This window comes from Podarcis muralis, chromosome 13 (assembly GCF_964188315.1).
Source record: "Podarcis muralis chromosome 13, rPodMur119.hap1.1, whole genome shotgun sequence".
NCBI classification, from domain to species: Eukaryota; Metazoa; Chordata; class Lepidosauria; order Squamata; family Lacertidae; genus Podarcis; species Podarcis muralis.
Genome location: NC_135667.1, coordinates 48,061,163 through 48,077,405, shown reverse-complemented (window position 1 = coordinate 48,077,405; position 16,243 = coordinate 48,061,163). Strand labels below are relative to the sequence as shown.

Below are 16,243 nucleotides of genomic sequence, written 5' to 3'. Positions count from 1 at the left end.
TGAAGGGGAAATGGATATAGGTTGGTGCTATAAATGTACCCTCTACCCCAACTAAAGAATCATGGCAAGAAAAATTGATGGACTATGCAGAACTGGCAAAACTGAGATATAAGCTACGGGACAAGGATAACTGTGACTTTAAAGATGAATGGGAACCCTTTACAAAGTATTTGAAGACGCAGCAAAGCGAATTGGACTCCTTGGCTGGCTTTGAATAAGCATTCACAAACTCTTTATTGATAATAATCAGCTAAATAGTTTGAGGATCTATACAACTGTGTAAAATGCAGAAAACAGCATTCATAGAGAAATCAAAGACTGGAACTGAGGGAAGCCGGGGGGTCGGGGTGAGTGGGTGGGTTTTGTGGGGGAGGGTGGAAAAATGGGGGGGAATAAGGATGATATGTTTTTGGATGATATGTTTTGTTTTAATTTTGAATAAAAAAAAGTTTTGTTTTTTTAAAAAAAGGATATGTACCCTCTAACTGTGCACCATGGCAACCAACCAACAAATTCTCACCCGTTCAGTAGTAACCACAGGCAGCCATATTTGCTGGGACTTGAAAAGTCGTTTCAGAGCAGGTAGAAGTTAGAAGAAGAAGAGGAGGAGGAGGAGGAGGAGTAGTTTGGATTTGATATCCCGCTTTATCACTACCCGAAGGAGTCTCAAAGCGGCTAACATTCTCCTTTCCCTTCCTCCCTGACAACACACAGTCTGTGATCTGAGTGGGGCTGAGAGACTTCAGAGAAGTGTGACTGGCCCCAGGTCACCCAGCAGCTGCATGTGGAGGAGCGGGGAAGCGAACCCAGTTCACCAGATTACGAGACTACTGCTCTTAACCACTACACCACACTGGCTCCCTAAGATCTTTTACCAACCACACCTACGGTTACCATCATATTGATTCCTTACGGTTGATTCATTATGCCTTAGGATCAATAGCAAGCAGCAACCTGCCCTCTCCCCTCAACCCACCGCCCCATTAAGTATTATAATTAATCTGATTTTGCTTGATTTCCATTGATTGCGACCCTGAAAACAAGAAGCAGAGGGAGGCACATTGCTTTTCAAGATAATGCGTTTATTTCTGCATTTATATCATTTCCCAAGGTTAACGTGATATCAGTAAGAGAAAAAAGGACGTGGAAGAAGTTACAGACTGCAGAGAAAGGACATGCAATATGAGATATTTCCTACAGTCATAATACTAAGGGGATTTCTGATAGGCGTGGTAAACAGGGGAATGACCATAAATGACCAGTAAAAGAAGAGCCTGCTTTATAGAGGGGCCTATCTGGAAAGCTCAGACCTCCTAAAACTCTTCACAAGAGGACTGGACAATGTTTTGTGCGTCACTTCACAACTGTATAATTTGTGGGTGTTGAAATCTGATGTAGGGAGTGTCAGGGTGCTGCTCAGCTTATAGGTGTTGTCTGTATCCGACGCTGGGGGGCTGGTTTGGACGCCCTCAGTGACAGGAATGCCGTCCACTTTCCAGGCCACGGTCAGGCTGCTTGGGTAGAACGTGCTGACCAGGCACACCGCAGTGACTGAATCCGTTTTAAGTTGCTCCGGCGAGGGTGGATAAATGAGTGCCGATGGGGTGGAATCTTCTCTTCCTGCGTAAACAAACAATAACACGGAATATTGCATCATTCAGGTGTACCAGAGGGCCATTGAAAGAACACAGTGATAGTACAAAACATTTTGCTGCAAATGGCGCTGCTGTAAAATTGTGAAGGTACCAAGTGCCTGAGGCAACGCAAATCCACAAGTTTCCCCTCTACTTCTTCACCCCCCCCAATAAATAAGTGAAGTATTTGCTGCTGTTTCATGACACCCCCTAGTTGGACACCTTGATCAGACCAGAAATGCAAATAGCATTCAGGCTCAGATTTGCCAACATCATCACCATCATCATCATCATCATCATTATTACTGCTTCCCCCACACATTTAGCGTCTCCACCCTCATCATTCTACCTGGACACTGAGGTCCAGCGCCGAGGGCCTTCTGGTGGTTCCCTCACTGTGAGAAGCCAAGTTACAGGGAACCAGGCAGAGGGCCTTCTTGGTAGTGGCACCCGCCCTGTGGAACGCCCTCCCACCAGATGTCAAAGAGAACAACAACTACCAAACTTTTAAAAGACATCTGAAGGCAGCCCTGTTTAGGGAAGCTTTTAATGTTTAATAGACTATTGTATTATAATATTCTGTTGGAAGCCACTCAGAGTGGCTGGGGAAACCCAGCCAGATGGGTGGGGTATTTTTTATTATTATTATTATTATTATTATTATTATTATTATTATTATTATTATTTAGGAGCAGCCCAACATTCTGAAACTGATTGGAGGTGTAATGCTTTTATTCTTGCTGATGATGTCCGCAGATTAAACAGCTGTTAAAGGTACAGAAAAGACTTCAAGCCGCAACCCTACGTCCTCTTATCTGGAAGTGAACCCTGCTGAATTGAGAATGTCTCATTGCCGTGCAAACATGGACACGGTTGCTCTGAAAACCATAGAAATTCAAAATCCTACAGTGTTCGTGACAGTGTCTGTACTGCAGGAAAGTAAAATTTGGGCTCAGCAGACCCTCAGACAAGACACAGTGCAGAAAACTGATCTAAAGTTTGGCAGATGTCGTTGTAAAAGAAATAGTTCAACACATTTTTAAAGTGAACGTTTCCTAGTCGTATCTTTCAGTCTTTACTGAGTAAAGTTAAAACAGGAGAAAAGACTCCACAGGCCAATTTTCATATCTGGGTGCTGCAAAGGGCATTACAGCCCTGTCCTAATGTGGGGCAGCAGGCACAGAGAATTTGAGCTCGTGGGGAGAACACATACAGAAAGCTGCAAAATTAGAAACATTCTGCATTACTTTGGCTTGGATAATTGGTGTGTGGTGCATTGTTATAAATTTGGCTAGAGTGTAAGTGCAGATATTTCTTTACTTCTTCATACATGGTTCTTACATTTTATATCCTATAAATGAAACGTGCTGTTTAAACCGTTCGCTAAGCACCAATGCATAAATCACATAGGAGAGTTAAATTCTATATTCCATCTTAAAACTTACGTTTTTACCATATTTTACATTGTTTCTCCTTTCTTGATTACTTCAGAAATGCCCAAGTAACTAACAATGGCCCAAACCAGTAAAATGTGAAGTCCCCCTATTAATTTCAACAGCAAATAATTAAGCATGTGCTAAGCATTCAGTGGGCTTAACATTGATCAGCTTGTGCTCTAAGTTTCGTAAAGGACATACATTTCATTTTACTTGCTGTAAGTGATCTGTGCAAAGTATTGCACCATCAAATTGGTAGGGACAAAATAAACACTATATTCGCTTTGAAAATAGCCTTGAAATTTCACTCTTTTTCTTTCCCCCCTAACTTTCCTTATTGCAGAATTCTGTCTCTGCTCTAAATTAATAGCATCTTCAATCCCAGTTGCCTTTGACAGAGCGCATTGACAAAATTCCTGCTTATTTTTATTTTTTTAGGTTCCTCCTGACTTATCTGTGATAGAACAGATTTTGATTTATCAAATGTATTTGTTGATCAATCAATATATTTGCACCGCACCATCAATATGCATGGTACGCCACAGCCAAAAGAGAGAGAAAAGGGCTTTACTGTGCCATTTGGGCAAAGGTCCTCCAATTACGGTAGTCTATAGAGCTATATCTATATCTGTTTCTAACATAGGTTTTTTCAGAACAGTCAGACTAAAACCCCTGTGAAAATCAATGATAGAGTATTTCTAGCAACTTAGTTACAATGCTAGACTTAACTACAAATAGGATCTCACCTAGAAATACCTGTATTTTCAGATTAATGTATTCTCAAATTAATGAGTCCAGAAATCATCTGTTGTGTTCTTGCTACTTTATCAAGTGCATAAATCACTGTTCACTGCTCCGAAGGGATTCCTTTCCATTCATTCAGATGAATGTGTGCTAAATCGATACCCAGTGGTGCCATACAAACCAATCCTATGCAGGTTTAATTGAATTTCCCTGCCCCCCCCCCAAATAAGTTTACATATGATGGCAGGTTTGGTTCTATGCAGTCAAGCGAGGAGTTACCTAACTTTTATCACCCAGCCATCCATTGGGACTTAAGGGTACCAAAATATTCCAAATTGTGCCCATTTACATTGAAATAAATTCCCCTGAAATGAACAGGGCTCGTTTCCAAGCGCTTGATAGTGCAAAAAAACCACCTTCCCTCCCCACTGTAATTTATTTCAAATAAAGCACTTTCTATGAAGGTTACATGTTTTTATTAGCAACTGCTGAACACCCAGTGTAAAAACCTGGTAAAGTGTAGAAAGGGGAATTTTGTTTCAACTGAATATTCAGTTCTTTTTTTCTGCACTTCTCTGTCTGTGATCTGGTTTCTTCATCAAGTTTTCAACAATTAGCAGTTTTTTAAAACAGTAAGTCTGTTTTTGGTTATTGGTTTGTCTAGAGGCAACCCGATTTAGCTTCTGGGACGACTCCCTACGTTCTGAAAACCTTTAAACTGTTTCTTTAAATTGGCTCTCCATTGGATATCACTTGGCTCATACCAAATTAAACCAGTTAGAGATGTTATTCGCATCTTTACTGCAGCTTTGGCTAGAAATTCTGCTAGCATCAATTTCATGCAGAGCTCAAGACATTGTGGGGAACGAGGCAGAGGTGACACAAGAGAACAATAAAATACTCACTCTTTTATCTCCCGTTTGGTCCCATTGCTGAGAGTGAATTGCAGCATTTTCCCGCACGATGAAGTTTTTTACTGACCACCCTACGGAGCTCTTAGCAGCTTCAGTTAGGGAAAAATACAATCCCAAACCCTACCTCAGTTTTCTGTCATCATCGTCCATTCCCCAGCTTGTGTAGTTTTTCTCCCAATGCCCAGATGCTTGCCAACACTCAACAAAAATGAAAATATAGATTTCCGACACACTGTACCCCAAAGCAACAGAGAGAGAAAACAAACGTACGTGTGATTTCTAACTTGGTCCCGCCACCAAAAATGAGCCACAGTGGTTTGCCATTGCTCATGCCCTCGGCAGAAACCCAAGTCCCTCCCAACTGTGGCTACTGAAGGGAAGATTTGAAAGTTTTTGCGAGTAAGCAAAGCGGTTTCACTCCTAGAGATCTGGAAACAAGGTACCAGTCTCACGACAAACTGAGTGCCTACAAAGTGGAACATTAAGCGTAGTCGTTAACAGAGAAAAACGATGTCTATTTTCTTCACTTAGGTGGCAGTCTTAAGCTCACCTACCTGGAAGCAAATGGCATTGAACGGAAAAGTAAACCCACAAAGGGTTCCAAACATATCCCAGCAAAATCTGCACAATTAAAGCTGATTTGAAGCTGTTGCAAAACAATCCCCGTCCCAGAAAAGATAGGGCCTTTTCCTGCAAGGTAAATGCACAAATGACACAACACTGTCTAAACTTACAATGGGTTTAACTCTGACCACTTTTGTCCTCAGCTCCTTGAAGGACTTACACGTTTTACCTGTTGCAACGTACACTTTCAAATGATTACGACATCAGGTTGATATATCTGACACCACAGGGATAAGAGGCCCACTGTGTACCCTTTGAAAAGAACTTCACCGGTTTACGATTTTTATCTGAGGTCCAGCGCCGAGGGCCTTCTGGTGGTTCCCTTGCTGCGAGAAGCCAAGTTACAGGGAACCAGGCAGAGGGCCTTCTCGGTGGTGGCACCTGCCCTGTGGAACGCCCTCCCACCAGATGTCAAGGAAATAAACAACTATCAACTTTTAGAAGACATCTGAAGGCAGCCCTGTTTAGGGAAGCTTTTAATGTTTAATAGGTTATTGTATTTTGGTGTTCTGTTGGAAGCCGCCCAGAGTGGCTGGGGAAACCCAGCCAGATGGGTGGGGTATAAATAAATTATTATTATTATTATTATTATTATTATTATTATTATCCTTATCGCACCAGTGATCAGAATTCTGCCTCTGACAGAGTTAACTCTGGGCAAACATGACATTCCCTGGAAATACCTGATTCGCAAATTAATGTATTGCTGTAGAGTCCAGAATTTCAGCTGTGGTCTTCTCATACTCATAGAATCATAGACTTGGAAGAGTTGGAAGGGACCACGAGGGTCATCTAGACCAACCCCATGCAAAGCAGGGATCTTTTGCCCAATGTGGGGCTCTGACCCACCACCCTGAGATTAAGATACTCACGCTCCTCCAACTGAGTCAGGTGAAGTCTGCGTTTCTGTGCGCTGCTCCGGTTCGCCAGAAGCGGCTTAGTCAAGCTGGCCACGTGACCCGGAAGCTGTACACTGGCTCCCTCGGCCAATAAAGCGAGATGAGCGCTGCAACCCCAGAGTCGGCCATGACTGGACCTAATAGTCAGGGGTCCCTTTACCTTACTTTTTACTGGTTGGTGGCAGTGGGGAAGTGAGCACAGTGGTGGCACAGGGATCAATCGACCGTCAAACGTCCGGGGACCCTGTGTGATCGCCACACCTACTGACTTCAAAAAAGATGCTCTGCCAATGAATGCCGCTGATGCAGAACACCCACTGTCATTCCTTCCTGCCGTCTTAGGCCACCAAGCTGGTTTTTGTACTGAATTGTCTCACTTTGGAGAGGGAACTTTTGGCGCTGGAAACAGTAGTATTCTGCCTCGTCCTCAGCATGGACACCGTTGATTGTGAAGGAGAAGTCAGTGTTGCTGTGGCTGCCACTGAAACGATCCGGAGTCTCTCCAAAACGGCTTGAACCTGAATAAATCAGCACCTTGGGTTTCTGCCCTGGTTTAAACTGATAGAAGTCCATATTGCTGCTGACAGAAGAGGAAGCCCTGCACAGGATGGTGACTCTGTCCCCAGGACTTGCCTGTAGGGAAGCTGATGTCTGAGTGATGACAATCTGCCCCCTGGATTCTAGGAGGAAAGAAAAGAAGATGGTGAAGGCAGCCCATTTCCCAGAGAAACTCAGGAAGAACAACACTTCCCTTAAAACAGGGGTCAGCAACCTTTTTTAGCCGTGGGCTGGTCCACCGTCCCTCAGACCATGTGGTGGACCAGACTATATTTTTTGGGGGGGGGGGGAATGAACAAATTCCTATGCCCCACAAATAACCCAGAGATGCATTTTAAATAAAAGCATACATTCTACTCATGTAAAAACACACTGATTCCTTGACCGTCCGCAGGCCGGATTGAGAAGGCGATTGGGCCACATCTGGCCCAAGGGCTTTAGCTTGCCTACCCCTGCCTTAAAACCTACCCTCAAAGAAACTTGAGACCAGCCAAATCAAACAAATCTGAAACATGATGCTGCTGTTCATGAAACCTTTCCCTCTGGGATATTCTCACCGCCAGACAACCCCTCCAGAACGACGGGGATAAAACTGGGGGGGTTATGAAGTGTCAAGGATGGAAATCTATGCAAACGAGTAGAAGAATGTCCCTCCCTGTGGGATCATGCTTCAGGGCAGAATAAATGTCTGTGGTGGATGTTGCAATGCAAAAAGCAGAAAGAAAGCAAGGGAGATTTCAAGCAAACTTAATGAAACAAAGAGAAGTTCTCACCTCCTCAGATACAATCATCTTCATTAATGGATAATTTTTGGTCCAAGAATTGTCTAGCACTGTCTATAGCATACTTGCACTCATATGTAGGATCGATCATGCCAATACCACGCTTAGTCTCCGTTGCCTCTCTTCATTCTTTCATGTTTCCCCATTTTCCCGTCCATTAAGCGCATGCATTGTAAATATACACAACTAGGTGTGAAACCTTTGTTCTATGTGCATGCCAAGAGATTAGCTTTCTCATAAGCGCTCTGCAAATATGAACCATTGTGAAGTCTAGAACAGGCCTGGGGAACCAGAAAGGTGAGGGAACACAGACCCTCCAAGGGTCCCTTCCTTTCCAGGGACAGTCCTGGATTTCCAGAAACCATCTCAGTTTTTGATTTGATGCTGGCATGTTCCACTTTTCCTTAGGATGTCCCTGTTTCCATCAGAGGAATTTTGGCAGTTATGTGACCCCCAGAGCCATGGAGATAAGTAACTATAAAAGCTTTAGAAGACACCTGAAGGCAGCCCTGTATAGTCTTGTTTGATGTCTTGTTATGTTTTTGTGTACAGTGGAACCTCGGTTGTCGAACATAATCCGTTCAAGAAGACAGTTCGACTGTCTCTTCATGACCCCATGGACCAGAGCACGCCAGGCACTCCTGTTTTCCACCGCCTCCCGCAGTTTGGTCAGGCTCATGTTTGTAGCTTCGAGAACACTATCCAACCATCTCATCCTCTGTCGTCCCCTTCTCCTTGTGCCCTCCATCTTTCCCAACATCAGGGTCTTTTCCAGGGAGTCTTCTCTTCTCATGAGGTGGCCAAAGTATTGGAGCCTCAACTTCACGATCTGTCCTTCCAGTGAGCACTCAGGGCTGATTTCCTTAAGAATGGATACATTTGATCTTCTTGCAGTCCATGGGACTCTCAAGAGATGGTTGGACAGCGTTCTCGAAGCTACCAGCATGAGTTTAACCAAACTGCAGGAGGCAGTGGAAGACAGGAGTGCCTGGCGTGCTTTGGTCCATGGGGTCACAAAGAGTCGGACACGACTAAACGACTAAACAACAACTATAGGAGGAAAATATGGGTTGGTAGTATTACTTGAGGCAGAGCATGGTTTTTGTCTCACCAGAAGGAAGACAGGCGTAGTTTAAGGTTTGAACTGGGTATTTTGCTTAACAGTACAGTGGTACCTCGGGTTAAGTACTTAATTCGTTCCGGAGGTCTGTTCTTAACCTGAAGCACCACTTTAGCTAATGGGGCCTCCTGCTGCCGCCATGCCGCCGGAGCACGATTTCTATTCTCATCCTGAAGCAACGTTCTTAACCTGAGGTAATATTTCTGGGTTAGCGGAGTCTGTAATCTGAAGCATATGTACCCCAAGGTACCACTGTATCAGCCATCAGTTGTTATAGCAGAAGCAAGGAGGTAAAGGGGAGGAGACACTAAATTCACAGTTCAGGAACGCTGTCCTGTAGTGGAGAGTACCTTAACCCCTCAATGGCTTTCTCCTCTCAGTTCAGTGGATCTTGATTAAAGGCTGTTGCTTGTTCAAACATGATGAACTATAAAGGTAAAGGTAAAGGGACCCCTGACCATTAGGTCCAGTCGTGACCGACTCTGGGGTTGCGGCGCTCATCTCGCTTTTTTGGCTGAGGTAGCCGGCGTACAGCTTCTGGGTCATGTGGCGAGCATGACTAAGCCCCTTCTGGCGAACCAGAGAAGCACACTGAAACCCTGTTTGCCTCCCCGCCGGAGCAGTACCTAGTTATCTACTTACACTTTGAGGTGCTTTTGAACTGCTAGGTTGGCAGGAGCTGGGACTGAACAGCAGGAGCTCACCACGTTGCAGGGATTCGAACCGCCGACCTTCTGATCGGGAAGTCCTAGGCTTTGTGGTTTAACCCACAGCGCCACCTGTGTCCCTATGATGAACTATAATCCACTGTAATCCCCTCTGATGCCCTTGAGAGAAGCAGTGAGCTGTCTTGGCAACCCAAGCATCTCACAAAGTTACCCCTCTTCTGTCTTTTCAGGTCCTTAGTTCTCAGCTTAGGTCTTTCATTGATATATTTTTTGTCTAGTTCTTGTTGAAATCTCAAATAATGTGTGGATTTCTCCATTAGAGCTGTATCTCATCTCCTGAATTGATATCCAGAGAGCCAGGGCACTGTAGCAGTTAGTGTGTTGGAATGGCACGAGCCAACCAGGGTCCAAATCTCACTCAGCCAAGGAGTTCTCAGGATGAGCTTGAACTAACCACACCCTCTCACACCCCAACATACCTCACAGGGTTGTTGTAACAATACAATGGGAAAGGGAGAATTATGTAAGCCAGCCTGAGCTCCTTGGAGCAAAGGTGGCATTGATTGATTGATTGATTGATTGATTGATTGATTGATCTGTTGATCCATCAGTTGATCTAATTCCCCCCCCCCCCCTCCCACAATGCAGAGCTCAGCCAGCTTCTGAATATACTCTGGGTGGTGGAGCAAGGTTTGGATCCCCCTCAGCAAGGGGGTTCAGTGGGTCAACTTGGCCATTGGGAGAGTGGTGTGTGTGTGTGTGTGTGTGTGTGTGTGTGTGTGTGAGAGAGAGAGAGAGAGAGAGAGAGAGAGAGAGAGAGAGAGAGAGAGAGAATGGTAGAATCACAACTTGAATTGCCCTCCAAGACGGCGCCGAAGCTGTGCCATGTTGGAGAGACTGTTGGAACGATGGGAGTTGTGTCAAGACATAGCAATTTGGGGCCACGGGAACCTGTGACGAGGACTGAATATCAGTTCAGAAATTTGACAGCTGCACCAGCACCTGCCCAAGTGGCAACGCTAATTCTGCCATCTGAGCGGGTGGCCACAGGGGATTTCAGTGGGGCATGGTCGAGGTGCCAGCTGGCAATTGCTAAAGTGCAGTCAATAGAGTTTTCTAGCACATTGGTAGGCAGCATGAGGAAAAATATATATGAAAAGCAGCAGTTTGAATATGAAGTGATACTTGCAGCTACATACCTAGAACCTAAATATGATGCTGTTTGACATGGACAGAATTAAAGTGTCGTCACATGTTGTCTTGGAGGAGGAAGGGAGTTGTTCTTCATGCCAATAATATGGATATAGAATCACCATCCCATAACTCCAGTCTTCATATTCCATGTACAGAACAGGAACAAGGGTGAGCTGGAATCATTCCTGAAGTCAAGAGATAACTTGAAGTAGCATGACCTTCTGAAACTCTTGTTAAGATGAGCTATTGTTGAATAGAGGGATGTGGGTGGCGCTATGGTTTAAACCACTGCGCTGCTTGGACTTGCAGATCGGAAGGTCGGCGGTTCGAATCCCCGCGACAAGGTGATCTTCCATTGTTCGGTCCCAGCTCCTGCCAACCGCGCAGTTCAAAAGCACGTCAAAAGTGCTCACCACGTCATGGGACTCATGAGCTGTTCCAGTTGGCTCAACTAACTTTGTCAGTGTTATGAACTCAAATAAGCACTGAATGGGCATTTCCAATTTAAAATGCACATTGTCTTCAAAAAGCCCAATATGAAGAAGGTAACATTGGAGGATATGTTGTTAGTGAGGCTGAGTGGGAATTACGGAAAGCTCTAATGTGGAATATAAAATAACTGTGTATGTTGGAATATGATAGGCCAATGTCAACTCAGGGCCCTTCGTTTACGGTTAATACTTCTTTGCTTCCAGTTTTCTTAACTGTGTTGGAAAACGATACAATTTAGGATTTAACCAATCAGAGTGACAGTTATGTGGTGATTTACCATGTCATGTCTTTCCCTCCCTCCTATAAAATTGATTTGGTTGCTTCTTTCTTCCCAGATGATTTTATTGTGAAATCAGAGTGCAAAACACAGCCCAAATCCATGGGTACTCCATTGTACTTGTTTCACGCATCCTACACAGCACTTGCAGACACTTAGTCGCAACAGTTATCGATGTATTGACTTCCTCCACCCCACTCTGGAAATGTGATCCTTACAAATCATATTCCTTATTTGGAAATGATTTCATGCAAACCAGAAATGAAGTGGTCAGTTATGTGTACTGACATGGTTACAGAGCCTTTATTGGCCGCAAACACAACGAAACAGAATAATGTCAGTTGCAGCTGAACATGGGTTGAACCCAGCATGTCCTTATCTTAGGTAAAGTAAAGGACCCCTGACAGTTAAGTCCAGTCGTGAATGACTCTGGGGTTGCGGCACTCATCTCGCTTTACAGGCCAAGGGAGCCGGCATTTGTCCGCAGACAGTTTTTCTGGGTCATGTGGCCAGCATGACTAAGCCGCTTCTGGCAAACCAGAGCAGCACACGGAAACGCCATTTACCTTCACGCCGGAGTGGTACCTATTTATCTACTTTTGAACTGCTAGGTGGGCAGGAGCTGGGACCGAGCAACAGGAGCTCACTCTGTCGCAGGGATTCGAACTGCCGACCTTCCGACCGGCAAGCCCTAGGCTCAGTGGTTTAGACCACTGTACCGCCTGTGTCCTTATCTTGCTTAGTGGTTAGTCTAGCCCTGGGCTGGGTGGACCAATAGTTTGACTCAGTGCAAGGCAGCTTCTGATGCACCTGTGCCTCGGACTCAGGCTGAGGTGAAGTTGCCGCCTCTTTAACTGTGCACAGCTTCCCTGGAAGCAAAGTTCTTAGAGAATCCAAAATCCTGGCTTTCTTTTGGTTGATCTGCATGGGCTTTCAGTTGTTCTCTCACCCTCCATTCTAGCAAGCTAGAAGGGTGGTGGTGGTGGTGCTGCAAAACACCAGTTCCATTTCTCTCCCCTGCCTTAATTCACTGAGGTGGTTTTTGTACTGAAGTGTATCACTGTGGAGAGGAAAGCTGTAGTTTTGGACACAGTAATAGTCTGCTTCGTCCTCGGCACGGACGTCGCTGATGGTGAAGGAGAAGTCAGTGTTATTGTAGGTACCATTGAAGCGATCTGGGGTCCCTTCAAAACGGCTCGTAGCATCATGAATAAGTAGCTTGGGTCTCTGTCCTGGTTTAAACTGATATAAGGCCATATCATCAACCACGGAAGAGGAAGCTTGGCAGTCGATGGACACTCTGTCCCCAAAACGTGCCTCTATGGAAGCTGGGGTCTGGGTGACGACAATCTGTCCCATGGATTCTAGGAGGAGAGGAATAAAGCACAATCGTAAATCCATTACATTTACCTTAGAAGCTCAGAGAGAACAGCACCACTCTTAAAACTTACCCTCCAAGAAACACAAGATGAGCCAAATGGAACAAATCTGTAACATGATGGTGCTGTTAACGTAACTCTTTCTGTTGCCTCCCAGTTATTATCGCCACCAAGCAGCCCAGCTTCAGAATGATGGGGATAAAATTGGAGCAGTAATTACGTGTCAAGAATGGAAATCGATGCAAATGAGTAGAAGAGGCGCAAGGGATTTAATGCCCCTTCCTGTCGGGATTGTGCTTCAAGGCAGAAGAAGTGTCATGGAGGAGGTTCTAGCTCATGATGCAGAAGGAACTCAAGGAAGACACGGACAGAAATCTTACTGAGATCAATGAATGACAGACCCTATTTTCCAGGGACGTCCCTGATTTAGAGAAGCCGTCCCGGATTCTGATTTGATACTTAGATTCCTAAGGATGTTCCTATTTTCATTGGAGAAATGTTGTCGGGTATGGAGATAAACGACAGCAGAGCTGTCTGAAGGCAATCCTGTGCAGGGAAGTTTTTTTTTAAAAAATGTTTAATGTTTTATTACGTTTTTATATATGTTGGAAGCTGCCCAGAGCGGCTGGGGCAACCCAGTCAGATGGGTGGGTAGTAATAGTAATAGTAATAGTAACAGTAATAGTAAAAGAAGTGATAGTAATAGTAATAGTAATAGGATAGGATATCCTTATTTTCATTGGAGAAATGTTGGAGGGTATGACACACAGAGATCTGTTCAAATCTGCTGTTTACTGAAAACAGCACTTGGGGGTGAGGGGCACAAATAGAAACCAGATCGCAGTCTTCAGTGGGTAACTGGTAGAGCCCTCATCCAGTTCAGGACCCTCTTTGACTGCTTTGCCTTCAAAATGAGTATGCATGTTTTTTAAAACGTGTGGTCAGTACAGTGGTACCTTGGTTCTCAAACTTAATCCATTCTGGAAGTCCGTTCCCAAACCAGAAGCGTTCCAAAACCAAGGTACGCTTTCCTATAGGAAGTAATGGAAAATGGATTAATCCGTTCCAGACTTTTAAAAACAACCCCTAAAACAGCAATTTAACATGGATTTTACTATCTAATGAGACAATTGATCCATAAAATGAAAGCAATGAACAATGTACTGCAGTCACATAGTCAATCAATCAATCAGTAAGTAGCTGAACTGGGTTCCACACAGTCACAAAAACAAAACAAAAAGAGCCGCAAGAACAAAAACACAAAATAAATAGCAAAAACAGACAGCCCTCAGCGTAACACTCAAAACGGAACACGTTTGGCTTCTGAAAAAGGTTCACAAACCGGAACACTTACTTCCGGGTTTGCAGTATTTGGGTTCCAAGTTGCTTGAGTACCAAGGCGTTTGAGAACCAAGGTACTACTGTATAGCATGTATTTTGGTCCTTAATAAACCAGCCATTTAATCCTCACGATTCAAAAAATCAATTGCTTCTTATTTTTGATCCCTTAGAGATGAGAAGTGGATGATCTGGTTTCTGCTGGTACCAGTGATTCTGGCATCTGAGTCACCACAAGCAGACCACACCACATCAGTGTGTCACCACACCTATCGCCAGGCGCGCCCTCTAGGGGCGGCTGAGGGGCTGAGGACCCCCCAAAATTTTCAAGGAAGCGCACAGCCTCCTCAATATTCCACAGCAACATGCTCACGCCATGCGCACACACCACGCAAGGTGCTCACGTCACATGTACAAGCCACTCGGTGCGCACGCAACACATCAGCATGTGGCGCTGGCCTTCTCAATCGTGGGGGCAAACTGGCGCATCACTCTGTCCCACAACTTCCTAATCCATAGATGCATCTAGGAAAACCAACTGCTTCTATATTTATAAGACATTCAGCTTGCCTTGTCGCATGGCTGCTCTGTTGGGATTTTTTAATATACTTCAACTCAGAAGAGGAATGCTCAGCAGTGCAATTTGTGATCATTAATGTAAAAACCTGGCAATGAGATATTTCTGTGGTGCCCCCATTCTCTTGATGCCCTAAGCATGTCCTTATCTTAGGTAAAGGACCCCTGACAGTTAAGTCCAGTCGTGAACGACTGTGGGGTTGCAGCACTCATCTCGCTTTACAGGCCAAGGGAGCCGGCATTTGTCCGCAGACAGTTTTTCCGGGTCATGTGGCCAGCATGACTAAGCCGCTTCTGGCAAAACCAGAGCAGCACACGGAAATGCCGTTTACCTTCCCGCCAGAGCAGTACCTATTTATCTACTTTTGAACTGCTAGGTGGGCAGGAGCAGGGAACGAGCAACAGGAGGTCACTCTGTCGCAGGGATTCGAACTGCCGACCTTCCGACCGGCAAGCCCTAGGCTCAGTGGTTTAGACCACTGTACCGCCTGTGTCCTTATCTTGCTTAGTGGTTAGTCTAGCCCTGGGCTGGGTGGACCAATACTTTGACTCAGTGCAAGGCAGCTTCTGATGCACCTGTGCCTCGGACTCAGGCTGAGGTGAAGCTGCCGCCTCTTTAACATTGTGCACAGCTTCCCTGGAAGCAAAGTTCTTAGAGAATCCAAAATCCTGACTTTCTTTTGGTTGATCTGCATGGGCTTTCAGTTGTTCTCTCACCCTCCATTCTAGCAAGCTAGAAGGGTGCTGCTGCTGCTGCTGCTGCAAAACACCAGTTCCATTTCTCTCCCCTGCCTTAATGCACTGAGGTGGTTTTTGTACTGAAGTGTATCACTGTGGAGAGGAAAGCTGTAGTTTTGGGCACAGAAATATATCCCTTCGTCCTCGGCATGGACACCGTTGATAGTGAAGGAGAAGTCAGTGTTATTGTAGGTACCATTGAAGCGATCTGGGGTCCCTTCAAAACGGCTCGTAGCATCATGAAGCTTGGGTCTCTGTCCTGGTTTAAACTGATATAAGGCCATATCATCAACCATGGAAGAGGAAGCTTTGCACCCGATGGTGACTCTGTCCCCAGGATTCGCCTGTAAAGAAGCTGGGGTCTGGGTGACGACAATCTGCCCTCTGGCTTCTGGGAAGAGAGGAGAAAAAAACAACAATAGGTTACTGAATCCGTAACGCCTGCCGGAGAAATTTGCAAGGAATGACATCTCTGTGAAAAGTTACCCCCAAAGAAACTCAAGATGAGCCAAATCAAACAGATCTGTAGCATGATGTTGCCGTTGGCGGAACGCTTGTCTCCCAGGTATTATCACCACCAAGCAGCCCAGCTTCTGCATGATGGGGATAAAATTGGGGAAGTTATTAAGTGCCAGGGATGGAAATCTATGCAAATTATCTAGACCGTAGACTTACTCAGAAGATCTCACGTCATGAATTACAAGATACGTTTGGGGTTTTTTTCAACAAGCACTTATTACCTAGGGATCTTTTCAGTCCCGACTTTCCACATTACAGATATTTTTGTTTGTTTGTTTGTTAGAGCGTTTATTAATTTTCCAATAAAAAACATCCAATTAACATATCAAATCATAATCCAATTAAAAAAAA

The 16,243-nt window shown here is 44.8% G+C and overlaps 1 gene segment (V, D, J or C); it reads right to left on the bottom strand.

Annotated features, from left to right (window-relative positions):
* Positions 1–1,235: 1,235 nt before the first annotated feature.
* On the bottom strand, positions 1,236–12,929 carry LOC144325150 (Ig kappa chain V region Mem5-like). The segment is given in 4 exon segments: positions 1,236–1,620; positions 4,999–5,036; positions 12,412–12,706; positions 12,794–12,929. Coding segments are annotated over 4 exon segments (708 nt in total).
* Between the last annotated feature and the right edge of the window lie 3,314 nt (positions 12,930–16,243).